The following is a 23,688-nucleotide window of genomic DNA, read 5'->3' as shown; positions in this document are numbered from 1 at the left end:
CAAGAAACCTGCCCCGGAGCACTATGTGGCAGATAGAGAAGCTCCATGTAGGACCCATGGCATGGGCACGCGGTGGCCGAGACCCACGCCTGGTGCCTGGCTACCTGCTCCGGCTCCCACTGAGCCCACAGGAGCAGACAGGGCTCCCCCTAAACTGGGCATCCACGCCCAGGCTCCCCGCTCCTGCCTGCCCCGTCCCGCTGCGGCTCTACACCCCAAAGCTCCAGGGGCCCGGGCTGAGACTTGATATTCTGCCTGCTGCCCTACACACATTGGCAATTAGATCATAATTGTAATATTTGCATATTCATAACAGCTGAAATTAATCGCATTTGCATAATGGTAATGAAAGGGACTTCATTAATTACTGCTTTTTTCTGGGGATTTTGCATATAAATGGATACCATTAGGCAGGTTGTGCTTTGGCGGGCGCAGGGATGGGAGGGGACGGTGTTGCCAAACTGGGATGGAGCTGTGAGAACCAACTGGTGGCATTGCTGCCACCCTGCCCATCCCACCCCGCTGTGCCCTGCAGACGGGCTCAGCTGTGGTGTAGGGGCTTGGCTGGTGGCTTCTTACCCGTCCCCAAGCCCAGTGGCTTCTTCTTGCCCCACAGATCCCACACCTGCCCCTTCCATCCCACAACAGACATGGGATTACATGTGGGATGAGGATGAGGATGAGCACTGAGGCTGCTGCGGTGCTGGGTTTGTTTTGCTCAGGGTGTCAGTGAGGCTATGGGTGGCACATCTAGGACTGTCCCATCGTCCTTGTCCCATCACCCTGCCTCAACTCTGGGGCACCTCATGGTGCTCTGCCCGATGGCCGTCACCATCCCTGGGGCTGCCACCCAACTGCTGTCTACAAAGAAAACCAAAAAAACCCAGACATGCTGCACGTAGCTCAGGGAAATGGGAAAGTCGGGAGCAGTGAGCGTGAGTTGGCAGTCGGCAAATGCAGGTGAGACAAGTCTCAACAAAGCTTTTGGTGGCTGGCAGAGTCACAGGAGATGCTGATTGTAGCAAATGGAGAGAAAACCAACTCCAAGCAACAGCCAGGTCTGGAGAAAGCAGAAAGGCAAGGAAGCTGTGGCTTCAGCGATCCTCTGCCTGTCCCCAGAGCCAACATTTTGGAGGTGTTCAAGGCCAGGTTGGATGAGGGTTTGAGAAACCTGATCTAGTGGAAGATGTCCCTGCCCATGACAGGTGGGTTGGAACTGTATAAGCTGTAAGGTCGCTTCCAACCCAAACCATTGTGTGATTCGATGATTCTCTGTTTCCCAGCCTGCCTGCACGCGTGGCTGGTTCAGTCCCACACGTGCTGCTGCCAACAGCAACAATAAACAAACACCAGGTTTGAGGGAACCAGCTCTGACCCAGTGCCAGGAGGTGGCTAGTTTCAGTCTGGCCCCAGTCACGCACTGACATGGGGACAGTCTTGCCTCCACCTGAAGGATGCTCCAGCCACCAGGCACTTCTGCTCCACTCGGCCCCCAAAAGATGGAGCTCATTGCCTCCTTATTGATGGCTCCATCCCTCCCGCATGGCTGGAGAAGAGGCCTGAGGAATAAATCAGTGCAAGAGACAGATTATGGCAGCTAAAGACTCCAAATGAGATGATAATTACCGTGGTAATGACAGTGAAGACCTGATGCTGACGATAAGGAAACATCTCCGCTGCTCTTGGCTGGTGCCTGGCCAGGGGGTTGGCACGGGCACAGGGCTGGGGATGCCTCTGGGGACGCGGTGGCTGAGCAGCGCTGCCCTCCCTGTGCCCACAGCAGGGTCTGGGTGCCTGTGACAGGCACTAGTCCCCAGAGCATCCCTGACACTGCAGGGATGGGGATGCCGGGGGCTGGGCAAGGGGCTGGGAGGTGGGTAAGCCTGGTGGGACCGTTTGTCTGGTTCCCCCGCCGGCTGCGTGTCAGCTCTAATTAGGCAAACTTCTGTATTCATTGCGAGCCCAGCCAGCGGAGAATTCTACAATTGAATTTTAATGCCCTAAAAACACAGGCTGATTAATTAAGAGATGGCTTAACACATTGACCAGGCTGCGGAAGTCTGTGCTGGGGAGGGCTTAAAGGAGGTTGTGGAGAGGAGGGAGCTTGGCTCTTCTCCCAAGTGACAGGGGACAGGACAAGAGGGAATGGCCTCAAGCTCCACCAGGGGAGGTTTAGACTGGACATCAGGAAAAAATATTTCACAGAAAGGGTCATTGGGCAGTGGAACAGGCTGCCCAGGGAGGGGGTTGAGTCACCTTTCCTGGAGGGGTTTAAGGGATGGGTGGATGAGGTGCTGAGGGACATGGTTTAATGATTGACGGGAATAGTTGGACTCGATGATCCAGTGGGTCCTTTCCAACTCAGTGATTCTATGATCCTGTGACGTGGGACACAGAGCTGGACATGGTCCCTGAGCCCCGTGGGGTTGCAGGAGGACTCATGTCCTGGGGATGCCTGGCTATGCAAGCTTGTACTCCCATAGCCAGGAAAGGTCTAAATCCAGACTTCAGGCACCTGCAGCTCAGCCAGGCGGAGGTGGGAGTATCCCCTTCCCTCCCTGTGTCTCGCTCTCCACATCAGTGTGGCCATCAGGGCTCTCCTGAATGCCTGGGTTCCCATCACATCCCCGCTCTGGGCACAGGAGCAGACACTGTGCCACGTGTGGAGCACTCCTGCGGGGACCCCACTCACTTTTGTTTGCGAGTGAGGGTTAGCTAGGAGCCTCCTATTAGTTTATTACTGCAGGGATTCCCTAGGGTGCTCGTAATGCCAGCTAACAGGCTGCCACCTCCTGCAAGCCAGCTCTGCCCTTGACCCTCAGCTTCCCTCTTGCTGTCATAGAGTCATAGAATCACCAGGTTGGAAAAGACCCATCAGATCATCGAGTCCAACCATTCCCATCAAACACTAAACCATGCCCCTCAGCACCTCGTCCACCCATCCCTTAAACCCCTCCACGGAAGGTGACTCAACCCCCTCCCTGGGCAGCCTCTGCCAGTGCCCAATGACCCTTTCCATGAAAACTTTTTCCTAATGTTCAGCCTAAACCTCCCCTGGTGGAGCTTGAGGCCATTCCCTCTTGTCCTGTCCCCTGTCCCTTGGGAGAAGAGCCCAGCTCCCTCCTCTCCACAACTTGCCATGCCCAGCTCAGCCCAGGTTGTGTCCCCACATGAGCTTGGGGTGGCCCCACCAGCCCACCTGGGTGCTGTGTCCCCCCAAGGGGACCCTTCCTCTGCGTCCCACCTCAGGCACTGGGTGGTGGGAGTGATTGCCCCACCACGAGCCAAGCCCAAAGCATTTCACTAGGCGCCTCCGGTCAGGCAGAGGGTTCATCTGAAGACCATCCTGCTGCAGTGTAATGAATGGAAAAGGGGGGGGATCCATAACTGTGGTGTAAAGGAGAGGTTGCAAGCAACAGGACATAAATCAGAGGGAAAGTGATAAAGGGAGCCGCTCGCTTGGAAGGGCCAGCAGCAGAGGGAGGGATGGCAACGGCATCATAAGGCCAAAAGAAATCCTGGCAAGGCGATAAATCCTGCAGCCACTGGAGCTGCTCGAGCACTAATGATCGCACAAAAACGCCAGCCACGTTTAACAAATATTTCTGCTCTGTATTTGGAGAGAAGCGGGCCGAAATGCTTGAATCATACAAGAGTGATGAAGCCGTCTATTAATTACTGCCGGGAATGTTAAACAACATCTGCCAGCTCAGTGGGCCCAGGCACCGCCCGCCCCAGCCTCCTCCAAGAGCTGAAGGAGAATTTGGCCTCCTCATTAATTTCCCGTGAAATCTTGGAATAGCAAGAAAATCCCAGTTGACTGATGGAGAGCCCACCCGTGCCAGGAGCCGCTGGGACACGAGGATGCTTCATCCTCACCTCCCTGTCTCGGCTCCACCAGGATTTATTTCATGTTCCCACCTGGTTCGATCCTCCCTGATGAGGAATAGCCATAAACTGGCAAAGGTGAGGCATTTGTTTCCCATAATATGATATATAGATTTTCTTTTACCCGAGTGTTTTTGAAGGCTGTAAGAAAGTGAAGCCTGAGAGGGGCAATGTGCTCGTTAAGGCGCCCCACAGAAATCTTCGTCACAGCTTTGGGAGGGGCTGGCATCTTTCCCTGCATCTCTGACATGCCGCTCAGTGCCTGGGACCAAGTGGATGGAAGGGACAGAGGGATGGATGGGGTGTTGATGGATGAAAAGCTGGACATGAGCCGGCAACGTGTGCTTGAAGCCGAGAAATCCAACCTGGGCTGCATCAAAAGAATCGTGGCCAGCAGGGCGAGGGAGGGGATCCTGCCCCTCTAGTTGGAGTCTTGTGTTCCGTCCTGGAGTCCTCAGTGCAGGAAAGACATGGACCTGTTGGAGTGGGTTCAAAGGAGGCCACAAAGATGGTCCAAGGGCTGCAGCACCTCCAGTAGGTACGAGGACTGAGAGAGTTTGGGTTATTCATCCTGGAGAAGAGAAGGCTCCAAGGAGACTGTAGAGCAGCTTCCAGTACTGAAAGGACTCCAGGAAAACTGGAGACAGGCTTTTTAGCGAGTTCTGTTGTGGCAGGACAAGGGGTAATGGTTTTTAAGGAAGGGTAGATTTAGCCTGGATATAAGGAAGAAATTTTTTACAAACACCGGCCCAGGTTGCCCAGGGAGGTGGTGGAGATCCCACCTCTGGAAACATTCAAGGTAAGGGGGCCTCTGAGCAACCTGATGGAGTTAAAGCTGTCCCTTCGCACCTAGAGGAGATGGGTTTGGGGAAGTCTGTCTTTGGTGAAGAATCGTGAGATTTAATACAAGCAAAAGCTCTTGCAGCTGCCTCTGTGAGATGCTGGGTCACACGCAGATTATTTTCCCAGCTTTTTTCCTACACATAAAAAGACTAAAATTTACTCGCCTACAAAAGCTGAAAAACAAACATGGTTGCAAAATATTGGTGTGGTTTAGAGCAAGAGAAGAAAGCCCAGGGGGGAAGGGTTGCCCAGAGTGCCTCCTTCCAGCCCCAGATCACCTCACGCAGCTGTGGGGTGCAGGGGGAGCGGGAGAGGTCTGGGGGTGTCCTGGAGAGATGGGGGTGACATGGTCCCAGTGGGATGGTGCCACCCAACCACCCCAGCCTTCGGTGACTCAGTCTCCGAAGCCCCTGAGGTGCCAGCTGAGCCGTCCAGAAGCCTGGGGACAAGTAGTTAAAATACAGAAATGTCAATTTAAATTGTGTTTCACAAAAAAGGGAGAGAGATAAAACATTCCCCACAGCAAAACAAGCAGGGGAATTTACGGGGTACTGGGAGGACCAGTGCCCCACTACAGTGGGCTCTGAGGGGACTGGTTTGGTGGCTGCTGCTGGTGCCGTGGGGCGCCCCATAGCCACCCGCTGCCTCCCCACCCTGGCTGTCATAGAGGCCAGAGCCAAGTCTGCACTGAAATGTCAGCTCGCTCATAAAATGTGCAGGAGCTACATTTTCTTTGGGCCAATAAAACTCCCGCGTGGCGGCAACGATGCTTGGCATCGAGCTGCCCTCCCGCGCCGATGCCCCACTGGGCTGCATCCCCGTGGGAAGGCAGGTGCCAGTGTGACCCCTCGCTCGTGCCAGCTCCCCCAAAGACCGTCTGCCAGGCGCAGAGCCCAGCGCCAGTGCGGCACACGGCTTCAGAGCTGCAAGTGGCACGGCAGGGAGTAAATCTGCTGCGTCCTGTCAAGGTAAAGTGACAAAACACCAGCCTGCAATGCAGGAACTGCAGTTATAACAAGAGAAAATCAATGCGATATATTACCAGAGATATAAAGACACCATTAATGCTTCAGTGCAGAGCCCGGCAGCTCTGCTTGCCGCTGGTGGGGCAGGTTTGCTGTGAGGGCTCCCCGCGTTCCTGTCTTGCTGCCCAAGTCACCTGCATGCTGGGGCTTGGCTGTGCAGTTTTTTGCTGTCCCATCCAGCAAAGCTCTCCTTCTCCCACCCACTGCCTCCTGGGCTTTGCCCCTGCCCGATGCCCAGCCTCCTGCTGGTGATGCGCCCAGGATTGCTGGGGTCGGAGCGTGGCACAGCCTCAGTGGGTGCTTTTCTATCCCCACCGGCTCCTCGTTCTAGGTCTCCCATGCACAGTTCATAGAATCATAGAATCATAGGATCATAGAATCACCAGGTTGGAAAAGACCCATCAGATCATCGAGTCCAACCATTCCTATCAAATACTAAATCATGCCCCTCAGCACCTTATGCACCTGTCCCTTAAACCTCTCCAGGGAAGGTGACTCAACCCCCTCCCTGGGCAGCCTCTGCCAGGGCCCAATCACCCTTTCTGTGAAAAATTTTTTTCCTAATGTCCAGCCTGAACCTCCCCTGGCGGAGCTTGAGGCCATTCCCTCTCGTCCTGTCCCCTGTCACTTGGGAGAAGAGGCCAGCACCTTCCACTCCACAACCTCCTTTCAGGTAGTTGTAGAGAGCAATGAGGTCTCCCCTCAGCCTCCTCTTCTCCAGGCTAAACAACCCCAGTTCTACCACCCACATGCCTGCCGGTGCTGAGCCCAGCACACCTCTTGGATGTGATCAAAGAGGATGACAACCTCGATACAGAAGGATGTGAGGAAGGTGCGGCACTCCCCTGGCTTGGCAGCTGCATGCGCCGGGGGGACGTGTGCTGGTGACATGAGTGCTGGGGACACACACTGGGATGGGGTCACGTGTGCTGGGGACAAGGATGCCACCCCCCCAAGCTGTCCATCGCTGGGGAGACTTTGCATTATTACTGAGAAGTTGAGCTAAGCTTCTTCTAATTGATTAATCAATAGCTTTAATTGAATTGAGGCTCTTCTCAGGGTTCGTTTGGCTGCTGCTTTCTTCTTTGCTGGCACTGCCCTGGCCTCCCACCGTCCCAGGGCTTGCAGTGGGCCACGGGGCCGGGGACTGTGGAGGGTTTCTGCTGTTGTCTCCAGGGTGTTGGAGCACGTGTGGCTCCCCAGGTGCGGGCAGGCAGGTGAGAGCCCCAGAACAGGCTCAGCATAAGGGGCTGCAGAATGTCCATGGCTCATGGTTCCACCTCCGCAAGCCATGGCCAGGTCGCCTGGTAGCCACAGGACACCCATTCACCCATGCAGCCTGTGAGTTCTGCCCCTCCACACCAGGGACTGTAGATGTAGAGCTGATCATGCAGCCTGCGAGCTGTGCCTGGAATTGCACAGTGCACAGGGACAGGGGATGCTGGGCTGATCCTGGGCACCCAGAGGTTGGGCTTCCAGGTCGGCAGAAGTGGAGATGAATGTTTTATGGTAAAATATGCAGAGTGCAGAGCAAAAGTAAAAGTGATTCTGCCATAACGAGGCGCTGCTAGAGACAAGCTCCCCAGGAAACCAATTAATGCGGCGCTCTGTGTATGTCAGGCCAACACCTGGCAAAACCACCTTTCCCAGGGAGGATGCCAGCTCCCTCCTCTCCACACCCTCCTTTCAGGTAGTTGTAGAGAGCAATGAGGTCTCCCCTCAGCCTCCTCTTCTCCAGGCTAAACACCCCCAGCTCTCTCAGCCACTCCTCATAAGGCCTGTTCTCCAGCCCCTTCACCAGCTTCGTTGCTTTTCTCTGGACTCGCTCCAGAGCCTCAACATCCTTCTTGTGGTGAGGGGCCCAGAACTGAACACAGGATTCGAGGAGCGGTCTCACCAGTGCCGAGTACAGAGGGAGAATGACCTCCCTGGACCTGCTGGTCACGCCGTTTCTGATCCAAGCCAAGATGCCATTGGCCTTCTTGGCCACCTGGGCCCCTGCTGGCTCATGTTCAGTCGCTGTCAACCAACACCCCCAGGTCCCTCTCCTCCAGGCAGCTTTCCAGCCAGACTTCTCCTAGTCTGTAGCTGCTCAGGGTTGTTGTGCCCCAAGTGCAGGACCCGGCATTTGGCCTTGTTAAACCTCCTGCCACTGGTCTCAGCCCAGCGGCCCAGCCTGTTCAGATCCCTTTGGAGATCCCTCTCCTGTGTGACCCCACCCCTTTCCTACATGCTCCAACCCCCTTTTTGCCTGGCCCCGCCCCTCTCCCTTCAGCCCCCGCCCCTTTCCCCTCAGGCCCCGTTCCTCTCCCCTCAGGCCCCGCCGCTCCCGCCATGGCCCCGCTGCGCTTCTCCGCCAACCTCTCGTGGCTGTTCCCGTCCGTCCCGTCCCTCCCGGCGCGGCTGGAGGCGGCGGCGGCCGCGGGTTTCTCGGCCGTGGAGGCGGCGTGGCCGGCGGGCTGCCCCGCGGAGGCGCTGCGGGCGGCGGCGGAGCGGGCCGGGGCGCAGATGGTGCTGCTGAACGCGCCCCCCGGTACCTCGCGGGGCCCGGGGCCGAAGGGGCCGAAGGGGCCGCGGGGCCGCTGACCGCTCCGCTCCGCCCTAGGGGAACCGCGGGACGGAGAGCTGGGGCTGGCGGCCGTGCCGGGCCGGCAGGAGGCGTTCCGACAGGGGCTGGAGGCCGCCGTGGGCTACGGGCGGGCCCTGCGCTGCCCCAGGTACGGGAACGCGGCCTCCGCCCGCGACCCCGCGCTCGGTTCTTACGAGGGGTCTGGGGCTGCTTAGCCTGGAGAAGAGGAGGCTGAGGGGAGACCTCGTTGCTCTCTCCAACTACCTGAAAGGAGGTTGTGGAGAGGAGGGAGCTGGGCTCTTCTCCCAAGTGACAGGACAAGAGGCAATGGCCTCAAGCTGCGCCAGGGAAGGTTCAGCATCCCTGGAGACATTTAAAAGACGGGCAAATGAGGTGCTCAGGGACATGGTTTGGTAGTGGACAGGTATGGTTGGATTCTGTAATCTCAAAGGTCTTTTCCAACCAAGCAATTTTCTGATTGTTTGCACCTCTGTGCCTCCAGCCCCAGCAGCGTCTCCTTGCTTGGCTGCATTAGCTCATTGCAGACCCCTGCGTGCAGGGATGTGGCCTTCATGTGCTCACTGAGAGCTCGCTTAAAGCTGCCAGGCACTCTCCTCTGATCCTGCCCTTTGCTGTGAAAGCTCTTGTCCACACTATGCAACAGTCTCCATAATAATCCTCCCTTTTTCCTCCCCAATTACAGCCCCGTCTCCCCCAGGACACCACAACAGTTGCTTTATTGTAGGCCACGCTGATTACAGCACAGCAGACGCTGCAAGAGATGCAATTAGCCTGGCACGGCCCCCTTCAGAAAATGAGAGGCCTTTTTATTCCATGGACTTTGCATCATTCTTTCCCTTAGCAACATCGTTCAAAGTCCTGCAGAGGGCAAGGGCCAGGCAGGCCAGGGCTGCCCAGATCCATTTCCACTTTCTAGTAATGAGGAAATTGAAAAGGTTTTTGTTTCCACTGTGCGCTGAGGAACTTTAAGCTCTGCACGCAGCCCGGGGTAGCCCAGCACTAGCCACCATCCCCTCCCTGATCTAAGCCAGCAAGCAGTGAGCCAAGGTGTCCACCTGCCCCTGGGATGGTACTCTGGCATAGGAGATGGTTCTTCTTACCCCCTTCTTATCTCCCCAAGCCTGGCCCTGTGTTCTGTCAGTAGAGGAAGGTGTGCTAGGTCCAAGCAGCTGCTTGGAGACTGCAGCTGGTGCCAGTGGCTGATCTCTCTGTGCCTGCAGGATCCACCTGATGGCAGGGCGGGTTCCCCTGGGCGCAGACCGGGCAGCTGTGGCAGGCGAGATGGAAACCACCTTCATCGAGAATCTCAGATACGCTGCTGACCTCCTGGCCCAGGTAAGTGGGGAATGGGTCCTGCTGCATGGGCGCCACTCTTAGGGTGCCAAGGATGGAGAACCTCCCCCGAGCCTGGCACAGGGAAGGAGCGCTCCCTGCTGCAGAGGTGGCAGGATGCTCCACAAGGTGACATCACTGTCTTGCAGGAAGACATGATTGGACTGGTGGAGCCTATTAACAGCCGCATCACCGACCCTCGCTACTTTCTGAACACCCCACACCAAGGTAAGGCAGACACCTCTCCCCAGAGTCTCCTTCAAGGCAGAAGAAGGATCCCCAAAGTCTGAAAAGCAGATCACCTGCAGGGAGATGCTGGGGGAGAACAGTTGATGAAGGGTGTGGAGGTCTTGGGGCTGCACCATGAGGCTTCCTGCCAAGGGGTCATGGTCTCTCATTTCTTGCCCCCTTAGCTGCTGCCATCCTGGAGAAGGTGGGACGGCCCAACCTGAAGCTGCAGCTGGTGAGTAAGCGTTGAAGACCTGCGGGACCCTCCACCAGGGAAACTTGCACAGGCCTACAGGGAATTCCTGGGGGCTGTGAGCTTTATAATCACCCCTAGGGATGTGGGTAAGGACAGGGATCATAGCACAGCTGTCCTCAACCACTCACTGCTGAACAGCTGCACCGTTGCTCTCCTCTTTCTCACAGGACCTCTTTCACTGCCAGATCATGGACGGGAATGTGTCAGGCAACCTGGAGAAGTACTTTCCACTCATCGGTAATGCTCTGCACCCAGATAGGCTCCTCTGTGGCCATGGGGCAGGGTGGCTTTGAGCTGGGGACACTGCTGCCCCACTCTGTCCTGGCTGGGGAGCGGGGGCTGCTTTTGGGGAGGCAGGGCTGCCTCGGGCAGGGCTTCTTCTCTTCCCTTTCTAGGTCACATCCAGATTGCGCAGGTGCCGGGGCGGCATGAGCCTGACAGCCCAGGGGAGTTGAACTACAACTACATCTTTGAGCTCCTTGAGTCCCTCGGCTACTCCGGCTACGTGGGGTGCGAGTACGCTCCAAAAGGTGAGCGGGGCCCATGGGCTGTGGGTCATCCGAGCCCCACAAGCAGGTCCCAGCATGGACGAGGTGGCTGGGGGCTCTGCAAAGGCAGGCAGGGGGCAGCTGGGTCCCTTCCTGGAGATGAAAGAGCTGCTCCAGTTTTTGGGGAGGGGGCGCAACAAGAGACCTTGTCTGTCACTGCAGGGGACACAGTGGAAGGCCTGGGCTGGCTGCGCTCATACTGGGAGAGCCGAGGGCTGCCGCATGGTGGGACCAGCAAGGTAGCAGAGTAAAAGAAGGAAAACGCTGGAATAAAAGTAAAAGCGATCGCTTAGCAGAGGGACGCGTCCATCTTCTCTATGACTTGGGGCAACGTTAGTACCATCTCTGTCCTGTTGCCCTTCTGTTGGGCCCTCCCAAGCAGCTGGACCTTTATCTGCTCAAGCACCCTCTGCAGCGTGTTGAGGAGGGCTGGGACAGGCTGCAGGGATGTCCAGGGAGAGGTTTCCAGTCCCTGCTGTTGAGGGCAAGGGCTCAGGTTTCCCAGTCCAGCTCCAGCTGGTGACTGGCGTTGTGTGACGAGGCCTCAGGGCTTCTCAGTCCTGCAGTTCTTGCAGTTGCTGCCTGTGCCCAGCACTGACGCTGCAAGAGGTGGGGAAAGCGGAGTGAGCAGCCCCCACACAGGCAGCAGCTGGGGGACACCTGCCCTGCTGGCTTCTGCTCTGGAGCAAGCGGGAGACTGGAGCAAACCCAGCCGGCCCTGCAGCCAGGGTGGCCTCTGCATCCCCTACCAGAGGCTTTCCGCATCTCAGCCGACAGCACATGCATAGAGATCTGGTTCAGTTTATTTCACATTTACATCAATGGCTTCAATGTACATCCCCATAAAACCTTCCCCTGGTCCAGTTCACCTTCCTGTCCCGTTCGGTGCTCTCCTCACGAAAGCAAAGGGCCAGAAGTGGGCAGCCTCACTGCCCAGAGCCCCAAAGTACAGGCTTTCTGCCTAAAGCCAGAGTGCTGTGTGTGCTCCTCCCCTGTGCAGAAGCCATGCTCTGTGTGCTCCTCCCTGCCCTCCCAGCTGGCAGAACTCACCTGCAGATGCCAAAGCCACGACCCTGAAAGTCACTCCGCTTCAGCCAAGCCACCACAGCCAAGCTGCTGCCCTTGCAGTTTGGTTCAAGCTCGTCCACTATCAAACCCAACAAAACTGGCCGCCCCAGCCAGCGTGTGCGTGGTGGAGGTGTGTATCCCCCAGCTCCTCCGTTTGGTGTCCCCACATGCCACTCGCAGTGCTGCCTGTGGTGCCGGAGCACAGGTCCCTCCCAGAGGCCTGTTCTTCCCCATCGTCACCCCTGGCACAGCCATGCTGAGGGTCCGGTACACGTGCTGCTGCAGGACATGGGGGCCAGTGCTAGAGCAGCCCCGTCCAGAGGTTGAAGCAGGCGGTGTTGATCACTGACTCCAGGTGGTGGTACGTGGACACAAGCTGTGGCAGAGGGCTCTCGCTGTTCTGGGGCTGCACTGGGAATGGCTCCCGGAAAACCACGGTGAGGCTCTGCGGGGAAGAAGGAGCAGGTCAGGGGAGAGGATTCAGACAAGCGCTGTGCAGTCAGTCCCCAGCCCAGGTAGCAGTGTCAGGCAGATCACAGAATCATAGAATGGTTTGAGTTGGAAGGGACCCTAAAGCCTATCCAGTTCCACCCTCTGCCCTGGGCAGGGACAAGTCCCACCAGGCCAACCTGGCCTTGAACATCTCCAGGGATGGGGCACCAACAGCTTCCCTGGGCAACCTGTGCCAGGACCTCACCACCCTCATCGTGAAGAATTTCTTCGTAATGTCTAATCTAAACCTTCCCCCTTCCCATTTAAAGCCGTTCCCCCTCATCCTGTCATTCCAAGCCTTTTTACAAAGTCCCTCCCCAGCTTTTCTGTAGCCCTTTCAGGTACTGGAAGGTCACTATAAGGTCTCTTTGGAGCCTTCTCTTCTCCAGGCTGAACTGGAAGAAGTCCCAAAATGCCAGTGCCTCCTCCTGTGACAGAGCAAGTTTGAGCCTTTTCCCAGTTCTCCCGGTGGAAAGGAGGGACAAGAATTTGCCCACTGACTCCGTCCCAGCCCCCATGCATCTGCAGTTACACCAACCCCAGCAGCAGCCTCAGCAGAGAAAGGGATCCTGCTGCCTCCACAGTAACAGGGGCTTCCAGGGAAATTAGAAGGAAATTTCTTCTAAGGCAAAGAGTAGGAGTGTAACAAATGGGGAAAGGGAGGAGATTAAATGTAATAACTGCAATCCTAAAAATAAATGCTGGCTGCTCCATTCTCATTAGTGACTGTAATGATGAGGCAGGGTAAGAGCAGAGGGGAGCAGAGAACAGGATATAGAAGAGAAAGTTGGAGGAGCTGAAGCAAGAAAAATGTGACTCGGTGCCCCCTCAGATCAGCAAGACACAAGGACCGGGTGTTCCCCAGAGATGAAATGCAGCCAGGGTCCCCTGACAAACTTTAGCCTGGAGAAGAGGAGGCTGCGACCTTCTCACTGCCTACAACTACCTGAAAGGAGGTTGTAGAGAGGTGGGTGCTGGTCTCTTCTCCCAAGTGACAGGTGATAGGACAAGGGGGAATGGCCTCAAGCTCTGCCAGAGGAGCTTCAGATTGGACATTCAGAAAAATCTTTTCACTGAAAGGGTCATCAGGCAGTGGAATAGCTGCCCAGGGAGGTGGTGGAGTCACAGTCCCTGGAGGGGTTTAAAAGACAAGGTACTTAAGAATATGGCTTAGTGGCAGATAGGTATGGTTGGACTCGATCATCTCAGAGGTCTTTTCCAACCTGGTGATTCTACGGTTCTGCGAACATGTAAAGCCCTGGGAACAGCTGTCTAACCGCAAAACAGCAAATGCACCATTGTAATTTAAGAGGGAAGAGAAAGTGATTTGCGGGCTCAACTCCAGCAGCGTGCAAAGCTTTAGAGCAGGCTTAGAAAGAAAGAACCATGAGGAAAATGCAGCTCAGTGTTAGCAAAGTGATGTGCTAATACTCAAGTTACCTTTGATAAGGTAATATTTCTAAATAAAGGAATCATGATATATCTTATCTGAGCTTCAGGAAGGATGCAATGTAGTGCAACATGGGAAATTGAGATAAGCTGAGAAGATCAGAATTAACACAAAAATTATGAGGTGAAGCTGGTGGTGCTGAAAGGGGACATAGCAGGCTGAAGAGAGGTTATGGATGGAGTCCCTCCAGGACAGGTTTTGGGACTCCCATTGCCTTGTACTTTAATGAGTCTGGCACAGAGATGACGTGCATGCTGATAAGATTTGAGGCACTAATACCAAAGAGGATGGGGATAATACAAAAAACACCCTAGAGACTTTTGAGAGGCTACAGGAGAGGGATGAATGGTAAGCACAAAATGCAAAGTGAGGAACACGAAGGATTTCTGTTATAAGATGGGAGTCTTTGAGAGAGGTAATGGAGAGCCTGGGTGTAGCATATCAATGACTACAAGATGACACTATGGCCGGTGAGACATGACCATGAAGAGACAAATACCCTAGGCTGTAACAAAAAGCACCGCAGGGACCGAAAAGCCTTAGTGCCATTGCAGAAGGATCTGCTGAGACTCCTCAGGAATACTGGGTGCAGTCCTATACCTGTATTTACAAAGGCTCTGAATGACAGCGAAGCCACAGGAGAAAAGAAGGTGGGCTTAAGACCTCAGCTTGCCTTACACAACAACATGGAGGTAGCAGACATGGAGGTGAATCTATGGGATCAGGGAAGAAGCAAGTACCCACACAACAAACAGCAGTTTCAGCTCTGAGCCACACTGGCATGAGGATGGAACTGGCCACAACGAAAGCTCCAGCACAAACGGGAAGGGCTTTTCACTATCAGGTGGCAGGAGGCATCACCTCTTGTCTCTTCTACCTGCTTTTTTTTTATTCTCCCCATGGGCACCTGCCCCTGGCAACTGCTGGCTGAATTGAGACAGACTCCCACCCTCACCCAACGCGGCTCCTCTTCCATTCCCAAGCTCTTACCGTCTTTCCTGAATGGGAATCGAGAAACACAAGAACGAAGCAATCTGTGAACTTCTGGTTGAGCACAACCTGTCAAGAGAGCCACAGCACACATGGCAAAGGGGACAGCACAAACAGGGATATGAACAACACCCACTCAGGGACATGCAGGACGATAAAGTCATGAAGGTGCCCGGCTCACAGGTGACATGGCCAAACCATGAGGCTACACATGGCACGAGGCTCTAGGTGTGACACGTGTCCTGCAGACAGACACAGGAGCACACGCCTCTCACTGCACCAGTAGCAGAGAGGAGAACGTGGTGACCATGCCCACACTGTCCTGACAGCACATGGCAGGCTCGCACTGCGAGGAGCCACTGCAGACAGGGGCCCTGGACAGGCTGCAGGCAGGTGCTGGGCTGTGTCTTACCAGATACTGGGTGCCGGTTTCAGCATTATGGAAGTGCCGACAGCTCTGGGGAAAGCGGCTCAGCAGCACTTTGATGAGGCTCTGGTACCAGGAGACTGTCATGGTGAGAAAGCATCCCTGCAGGCATGGAAAAGGGCTGATTTCAGCCTCCCTCTAGCCCTGGCACCAGCAGCAATAAAGCTACAGCTGCCTTCAGACCCCAGCTCAGATGCATCCCTCACAGCTCACCAGGGCGTGTTGACCTAGGGCTATTCATTAGAATCACAGACTCATAGAATGGTTTGAGTTGGAAGGGACCTTAAAGCCACAGGCACGGACACCTCCCACTGGATCAGGCTGCTCAAAGCCTCATCCAACCTGGCCTTGAACACCTTCAGGGATGGAGCAGCCACAGCTTCCCTGGGCAACCTGGGCCAGTGCCTCATCACCCTCACTGTGAAGAATTCCCTTCTAAAGTCTAGTCTAAATCTTCCCCTCTCCAATTTAAAGCCATTCCCCCTCATCCTCTCACTACACGCCTTTGTAAAATGTCTCTCCCCAGCTTTCCTGTAGATCCCCTTCAGTACTGGAAGGTTGCTAGAAGGTCTCCTCGGAGCTTTCTCTTTTCTAGGCTGAACAACCCCAACCTCTCAGCCTCCAACAGGCTGATGCAACCCCCTCCTTCCCCTGCCATTTAGGAGCTATGTTGCTGCTTCCCACTAAACAAGAAGAGATGTGCCCTGCAAGGCCCTTCACCTGCTCCCTCATTCCCTCCCCAGACCAGGATGGTGGCTACTGCACCCTGTGACCCCATCCCTGCTGCTCACCAGCTGAGGGTCAACATCAGCGATGGATTTCCCATGCACAGCGTCGAGCAGCTCCTCCAGCTCCACCAGCGAGAGCTTGCCCAGCTTCAGCTTGTCAGAAGCCAGAGGCTCCAGAAGGAAGAGGCGCTTCCAGAGGTTATCCCTGCGGCAGTGACACTTGGCCAGCTGCACCATGCTGCTGAGCTGCTTCTGGGCTGAGGCCACCTCAGAGGCCAGCAAGGGGAACAGTGGTGAGGTGTAGAAGAGTCCAGGACCCAATTTGACTTGTGAGCTCCCCACGTAGAACTCGCTGCTGTCCTCCACGTCCTGCCACAGCTCTCGCTCTGCTGGCTGCTGCTGCCCCAGGCTCGGCTCCGGCTCTGCTGCCTCCCACGCTGCTCGGCCCACTACAGGCTCCAGCACTTCCCGCTGCAAGCGCGGCAGCTTCTTGAATCGCCGCATATCGGCCGTGAGCCGGGGGAAGAGCTCCCGCTGGCTAGTCATGATGACGTAGAAACGCAAGCTGAGACAAAGGAGACATCAGTGACCTGGGGAAGGGCTGCTTCCTTCTCAGCTGACCTTCAAATAAATCATAGGCCTTTGCCTCTCCCAGGAAGGGAGGCCTCGCTCTTCTGTCCAGACAAGGGCAGATACCACACTGCCTCGCTCCCTGCAAAGATCCTCCCCAGACTGCATCAAACTTACTTGTGATGTCTGAATCATAGAATCACAGAATCATCAGGTTGGAAAAGACCCACCGGATCATTGAGTCCAACTATTCCCATCAATCACTAAACCATGTCCCTCAGCACCTCGTCCACCCGTCCCTTAAACACCTCTAGGGATGGTGATTCAAGCCCCTCCCTGGGCAGCCTGTTCCAGTGCCCAATGACCCTTTCTGTGAAAAACTTTTTCCTAATGTCCAGCCTGAACCTTCCCTGGCGGAGCTTGAGGCCATTCCCTCTCATCCTGTCTCCTGCCACTTGGGAGAAGAGCCCAGCTCCCTCCTCTCCACACCCTCCTTTCAGGTAGCTGTAGAGAGCAATGAGGTCTCTCCTCAGCCTCCTCTTCTCCAGCCGAAACACCCCCAGCTCTCCCAGCCGCTCCTCATAAGGCCTGTTCTCCAGCCCCCTCACCAGCTTCATTGCTCTTCTCTGGACTCGCTCCAGAGCCTCAACATCCTTCTTGTGGTGAGGGGCCCAGAACCGAACACAGGATTCGAGGAGCGATCTCACCAGAGCCCTTCTACCCAGCCAGGAAGCTTTGGTGTCACCTCTCTGGCCCCACCACTCACCGGAGCATGCGTCTCTCTGCCTCACTCTGCTCCTCAAATGGTGCTGCACTGTGACACACCAGGAGGGACACATCAAAATCATCATGATGACGTAGACCTTCAGAGTCTTTGTAGGAGCCTGAGCTGGGAGCAAAAGCACAGCAGTATGAAGGGGACCTCACTTTGTTAACCCTTGGTCACAACAGAACTATTGGACATGGGGAACTCAACACAGCAGGACCCCTCAGAAGCGCTACAGGAAATGCATGTACATGCATATACAGCAACCCAACATCTCAGAAAAGCCAGGCAGAACTGCTGTCCACCAGTCTCTGGCAGCTCCAGAACTTGGAGGAGATGCACTCACCTGTTCCAAATAGAGACGAGTGCATATTCGTTCTGCTCTGTGCCTGGTGTCCCCTTCTTGTTGTCGCTGCCCGTGGCCGGCCGGGCCATGCGCAGGGGTTTCATGTGGTAGGCGTTGGCGTGGTCAGCGATGTAGTTGTAGAGCTGGTGCGCAGTGATCATATTGGTGGGCAGGGCCAGTGTTCCTAGGGGAGGAGGACACACTCCAGTCACCAGAACCATTCAGCACCTCTTGCCTGGTGTCCTACCAACTTCTCTTTGGGACAGAGCTCTAAAGCAACTCGCCTCCCTTCTACAACAGGACGTCTTCTGGAGCAGGGCCCCTCCTGTCACCCTCTCCCTGGATATTCTCAGGGTCAGGTTTATTTGTAAAGCACTTCAGAACCATTTGCCAAATTACAAGGTGGTGATCAACCCCAGATTGATCATATCTTGAGCTGCTCACCTTGGAAAACATGGTTGCGGCCAAACTTGGGGATGTCGGTGTGGTGGGCAATGAAATCCTCCAGGAAGCTGGTGAGATGGTAGCCCTGGCGAAGGGTCATGTGGGAACCCAGCAGATACTGGTGGACTATGCGCAAGTGGAAGTCATAGCTGAATGAATGCACGTGCATGAGATCCCGCACCTTGTCACACTCCTCTGTGAAGAGCATGGAGAGCTGCAGAAGGACAGGGAGTGAAGGCAGGAATGTTACCAGGCACCACACGCCCTCCTGCAAAGCTCTTCTGAGAGCGAGGCACGGCAGAGCCCATGCAGCTGCAGAGCTGTGTAGGCAGAGCAAACAGCAGACCTGAGGGCCTAGCCCCAAGATATCCAGCTTGGTGGCTCCTTCCAACACTTGACTCCACTCCTGGTCTCCCAGCAGCAGCACAGACTGATCAGCACTGCCTCCCTGTTAACATGAGGTTTATCCCCTCCTTGATCTGAAAGCCACATGGCTGTGAAGGAGGGCACAGCCTCCGTTCAGGCGAGAGCTGCTCAGCACTGTCTCATCACTGAGCAGGCACAGGACATACCTGGAGCCCCAGAAAGTTCTGGACCTACACAAGAAGACGGACAACCTCAATGTCCCTTGAGAGCAGCAGGCAGCACAGGGGCCTGCCTGAGGGGAGTAGCTGGACCCAGAGATGGGCAACAACAAAACTGCCAGTGCCCTGCGCTCAGTAACACCCACTAGGGTGGCTGCTGGGAAACCAGATCCAGTGGTGCCCGGACAGGATCCCTCTGGCACACAGCCATCACCTCTGCTCAGCATGCTGGTCCTTTACCAGGGCTCTACCAGCCTTTACACACACCCCTGGTCACATCCTCACCACAACTGCAGCTACGGGGACAGCACTGGTGAAGGCCTCAGCATTGCCCTTGTGCCAGGAGCCAACAGTTTTAACGTGCTATGCTCTGTGTAGTTCTGCTTTTCCATGAGGAGGGAGCAGAGCTCTCCAGAACATGCTGCACCTGAAATGCGCGCTCTGTTCCAGAGATCGCTGCCTCCCTGAAAGCATCCCCTGACCCCGAGAATGACCTGCAAAGCCATTACCTGGGAATTCACAGACTGGCCCATGGGGATCCGCGAGCATTCCAGTGCATACTGCTTCACACAGAAGTAATAGCCCTGGAGGAGAAAGCACATGAGCACTGACAGGCCTTGGGTCTCGCTAAGGAACAACAACCCCCATACTTCCCACCGTGGGCTCAGTCCCACAGACTCTTGGTCCATGTTTTGTCTCCCTTCCCGTCTGAACCAAGCTGGCCCAGCCAACATATGGCTGAGCACAGAGCACCCTGCCTGGTGCCGAGCTCTTCCATCGTTTATTAGGCTCCCTCCAGGCAGCTCTTACTGCTCAGAGCCCCACAGAACCATCTCTAGCTGATGCACAGCCCTGCAGGACCATGGAAGAGGCAGGACAAGAAAGAAAGAATCCCATGTCCCTGCTGCACTCCTCCTCATCACTCACTTTGTCACCTCTGAATCCCACAAATCACACCATTTCTTGTTCTTTCTTACCTGAAAGGCCAGCTCCATCAGCACAATCCCACCTGGAAGAGCCCTCTGTAGATGATAGGTGGCAACAGCAGGGCTTGTGCTCTGGGAAGAGAGGGACAAGCTGGAGAGCCTCTTATGCACAGGAGAGCAGCCTGCACATCAGGGTGTGACCCTGCCACGAGGCAGAGGTGGAAATAGAGGAGCCTCATCAACTGAGCACCCCCACAGGTAAAAAGAGAGCAGAAGTGCCAGAGCTGAGTGTGAAAAGAATCCTAACAAATCCAATAAACAGCATTCAAGAGAACACATCAGGCAAGCTGCTCCCTTTACTTCCTGCTAATTCAGAACAGGGTGTCCCTAGAGTTTGAGGGCACTGTGAGCCGAGGGGTCATGCAGCCCACAAAACCTCACTGCTACCTCCCCATAGTGAACTCTCCCTAGACCATCACATCTGTCTGACGCAGCAGCTCTCAGAGGCATCCAGTTTGGACTCGGAGCTCAGCTGCCAGCAAGTTTCTTTGCCCCATTTTAAGCTGTTCCAGTGGATTGCTCCCTTCTTGTTTTAACTGTAAGGTATTGTCCTGCCCACAATCCCATAACAGCATCAGCCAAAGGCGGGTACCAAGAAAGTATCAGAAAAGGTGAGCAAATGCTATGTGCTCTCACCATCCGTGGGTGATTTCACGAGTCACAGGAGATGCCCAGTGACTCTGATGGATTCCGCTTCCACCTATTCTCTCTAGTAAGTGTTTGTATTCACAAAACCTCTTGATGAAGACCCCTGTTACTGCTACGCAAACACTCCTTGCAGCTTTGAAACTGGTGCTCAATACTTCCGTTTGATGGTATCTGGATGTTATATCAAATAGGACAGCAAGGAGTCAATCCCTTTTCAGGTTAGCTGCAATTTGGTAGAGCTCTTTCCTGTTCCTCCCTAGCTGCCACTTCTTTAGAAAAGAGGAACCTCAGCCTGCTCTCATAGTAGAGCCATTCCAGGTTTATCTTCTCTGATCTCTTCAACTTCAACATTCATCTTACTGTAACCAAAGACCCTTCTGCCCCAGAGTTGCCCTTAACCACAGATGCTGAGGCTTCTCTGGCAGGTAAACCTCCATAATCACATCTAGAGGCATCACACCTAAAGGGCCTCCGATTCCCCTTCTGAGCCCCCCGCAAGATGCTGCTGTCCTTTTGAGATTTGGCCTGGTTCCACCCAGCCCCAGGAGGGGCTCCGAGGGCTGCAGGACACACAGGAAGGCAAGGTCTCATTTGACTCAGCAGCCCAAAGATGGTACTGGTCTGGACAGACATTTGGGTTTTTTCTTTGGTTTGGTGCTTTCTCTGCCTTCCCACCTCCTTTCTGCATGAAAAAGCCAACCAGGAGAACCACCACATTCCACAGCTTGACTTTCATCCCAGTTCCACCCCTCTAACAGACATCCACTCACCTTTGGACTTCCCTCCGTTTTCGGTTTCGTGTAGGAAAAGGACCCTCTTCCCTCCACACCCATTGCTGCCAGAGCTCGGATCCGGCTTGTGCTACTGGAAACAAGAGCAGAGAGAGCCTTGAACAGGGGAACCAGCATCTCCCGTTGTGTTAAACCAGGGCATAGCTCAGCGTGTCAGCCCTTCTCCAACAACAGGCTTCCCAGAACGTCACTGACCTGCGAGTGGTGGGTGAGGGTGGCCGCACCTGGACTAGAATAAAGCCCATGCTCTGCAGGTACTGGATGTATTGCTGCAGGAAGGCATTGCACATCTCCTGCAGCCAGGGCTCCTCCTTCACCTTGCAGGGCAGCCCTTCTGCTGAGTCACAGCTGTGGCTGCGGTCTCTCCCCGAAGCTGTAGAGTCATTTGAGCGGTGGCGTTTCTGGAAGAAAGAATAATTTCATAAGGAGACCGACCGTGTCTGAGCCCAGCAGGTGAGACATGCTGGGACACCATCAGCTGCTCCAGGTGAGTCGAGGGCAGACCTCCCTCTGCCAGAGAGCACTAACAGCCGGTTCCCCAAACACTGTCCTAGTGCATGTGCTGAAACACAAGATCCAAGATTTACCCAGCCACGGACTGACCTAACAGCACCTCAGCAGACTTCAAGAAAAAGTGCCCTGGCAGAAGGGGAAAATTCACATCAGTCCCACAGAAGAGCTTCCACAAAGTGTTAGTGGTTCACAGCTGGTTCACACAAGGCTCAGCAGAGCTTAAGCTCCTACTGCCCTGCTAAGAGCCCACTCCCCTTATGAATCCCAGCTTCTCAGGAGGTTGAGTAGCACTGAATAGGAACAGTGTTTCCTTTTAGCCATTCTCAGTTCTCCTTTTGATATCTTGAATACTCCTTGTCTTTGTATTGTGAGAGACTGAGCTGTCTTGATCTCTCTGCTTCAAGCCTGTGGCTCTTTTACATATTCCTATCTGCCTTTTCATTCATCTGCCTCAGGAGCAGTCTCTTTACCTGGGGTCTCTCCAGCCACTCTCCAACATCTTAGAGTCCCTCTAGTTCAGTGCCTTTGCCACAGGATGCTTGGTCTCACACTTACTGTCCTGTTAAAGGCATTAATACACTAGTATTTTAGAAATATATTGGAATATTACCCATAATACTAACATCCCCTTCTGATGTACTCAAGATGGTTTGCCTTTTGTATCCAGCTGCTCACGAATGGAAGAAATCCACTAACTGTCAGCTCTGTGCAGGCTTTGCAGCTGGTGGACAATATAGGAGTTCAAATTTCTCTTCACATTGTGCTGTTTTACTGGGAACCAGCTCCCACAATACCTCTCATTTCACAGGCTACTCAGGTCCCTCTTGAGTTCCTTGCAGTCTTTTCTGTTCTGGCCAATCTGAACAGTCAGGCTTAGCACCTCATAGGTACTGCGATAAATGATCTGGAGATACAGAACCCAATACACGACCTTGAAACCCCTGCTGCCAGCCTCTTCAAACTGAACAACCCATTTTCATTTTGCTCTGTTCCAAAAACAAAGTGAAGTTTTCATTCTGTGAAGATCCTTTTCCTTTCACTCACGAATGCTCCATTTCTGTAGCAACCTCCGCTTAAAGACCCTGTCAGAATCCTTTTGACATTTAGATAAATTACAACAGCTTGTTCTCCCCTTTTGACACACGTACAGACCGTGAACAGCCGGTACGGGGTCTGCACTGGTTACAGCCTGTCAGGCTGCAGCCCGTTCAGGATTCAGTTGGTTTGCTTTCAATTGTTCCAGATATTTGCTGGGTCCAAGCAAGGTTGACCAGGCCTGGCTGCTGAATGCATAAAGGGAAGGTTTTGCTTCCTCTACAGACAGCACGCTCTGATGGTTTTGTTAGACTCAGCCCTGAATTCCCTGGGTGGAAAAAGGAAGTCAGTCTTCACCAGGGATAGCGTGGCTGCAGGAGAAAGGCTTTGAGGACCCAAGGATTTTCTCAGTCTCCATCTTACAGGGTGTAAATTGATTCAGGGGTAAGCTCAGAGCAGTCCTGTCTTGGTAAAAGATAGCAAAGCCATCCTTCGCCCCAGTGCACAAAGATCAACCCCACCGGTGCCTGCTGACACTCACCTTGCCCTCCACCTTGCACTGCTGATCTGTCTGGATCTGCTGCCGGAAGGCTGGGTCAAAGAGCAAGGGGGTAGCACAGTAGTGAACCAGGCGTGAGGACTGCTTCAGGGTCTCCAGGTCTGCCAGCTGCACAGCACAAGAGGAGCAATTACAGCACACAGCCCTCGTCCGGCCTGGGAACAAGGTGTACGCAACGCTGTCCTGCTGCTCAAGTGGCATCAACCTCCAGAGGGAACTCTCTAGCTTCACAGCCTTTCCTGTGCCAGGCAACAAGGCCCCGTTCCCAAGTCTCCTGCTAGAGTCCAGGAACCCTGAAGGTTCAAGCAGACAGGGCTGCTCCACTGCCAAACACGAGCCCTGCTCTGAGCTCCAGTGCTTCCCTTTGCCGCAGGGAAACTCAGGGGAGGTGATTCTACCCCCCTGCTCCACCCTTGTGAGACCTCACCCAGAGGTCTGTGTCCGGCTCTGGAATCCTCAACATAAGAAGGATATGGAACTATTGGGATGGGTCCAGAGGAGGCCACAAAGATTATCAGAGGGCTCTAGCCCCTCGGCTATGAGGACAGGCTGAGAAAGTTGGGGTTGTTCAGCCTGGAGAA

General features: G+C 54.7%; 2 protein-coding genes across 2 annotated transcripts in view; one reads left to right on the top strand and one right to left on the bottom strand.

The window, feature by feature from the left end:
• Window positions 1-8,053: 8,053 nt before the first annotated feature.
• Window positions 8,054-11,001, top strand: HYI (hydroxypyruvate isomerase (putative)). The gene is made up of 8 exons (XM_069862988.1): window positions 8,054-8,289; window positions 8,362-8,473; window positions 9,567-9,681; window positions 9,828-9,906; window positions 10,092-10,141; window positions 10,330-10,399; window positions 10,558-10,692; window positions 10,873-11,001. The coding sequence occupies exons 1-8, from the start codon at window positions 8,091-8,093 to the stop codon at window positions 10,959-10,961; spliced, it is 849 nt and encodes a 282-aa protein (XP_069719089.1). The 5' UTR covers window positions 8,054-8,090; the 3' UTR covers window positions 10,962-11,001.
• Window positions 11,002-11,500: 499 nt separating this feature from the next.
• The window catches only part of SZT2 (SZT2 subunit of KICSTOR complex), a 59,096-nt gene continuing 46,908 nt past the window's right edge, over window positions 11,501-23,688 (bottom strand). Inside the window, exons 61-72 of the mRNA XM_069862915.1 lie at window positions 23,090-23,215; window positions 21,196-21,401; window positions 20,980-21,073; window positions 19,553-19,633; window positions 19,085-19,159; window positions 17,992-18,205; window positions 17,548-17,731; window positions 17,202-17,324; window positions 15,929-16,430; window positions 15,123-15,239; window positions 14,711-14,779; window positions 11,501-12,223 (exon numbers count right to left, since the gene is read on the bottom strand). Of these exons, the coding sequence (XP_069719016.1) occupies window positions 12,080-12,223; window positions 14,711-14,779; window positions 15,123-15,239; window positions 15,929-16,430; window positions 17,202-17,324; window positions 17,548-17,731; window positions 17,992-18,205; window positions 19,085-19,159; window positions 19,553-19,633; window positions 20,980-21,073; window positions 21,196-21,401; window positions 23,090-23,215 (1,935 nt within the window). The 3' untranslated portion in view covers window positions 11,501-12,079. The remainder of the gene's footprint in view (window positions 12,224-14,710; window positions 14,780-15,122; window positions 15,240-15,928; window positions 16,431-17,201; window positions 17,325-17,547; window positions 17,732-17,991; window positions 18,206-19,084; window positions 19,160-19,552; window positions 19,634-20,979; window positions 21,074-21,195; window positions 21,402-23,089; window positions 23,216-23,688) is intronic.

This window comes from Phaenicophaeus curvirostris, chromosome 8, assembly GCF_032191515.1.
Source record: "Phaenicophaeus curvirostris isolate KB17595 chromosome 8, BPBGC_Pcur_1.0, whole genome shotgun sequence".
In the NCBI taxonomy this organism is placed as follows: domain Eukaryota; kingdom Metazoa; phylum Chordata; class Aves; order Cuculiformes; family Cuculidae; genus Phaenicophaeus; species Phaenicophaeus curvirostris.
This window is presented reverse-complemented; position numbering and strand designations above follow the sequence as displayed.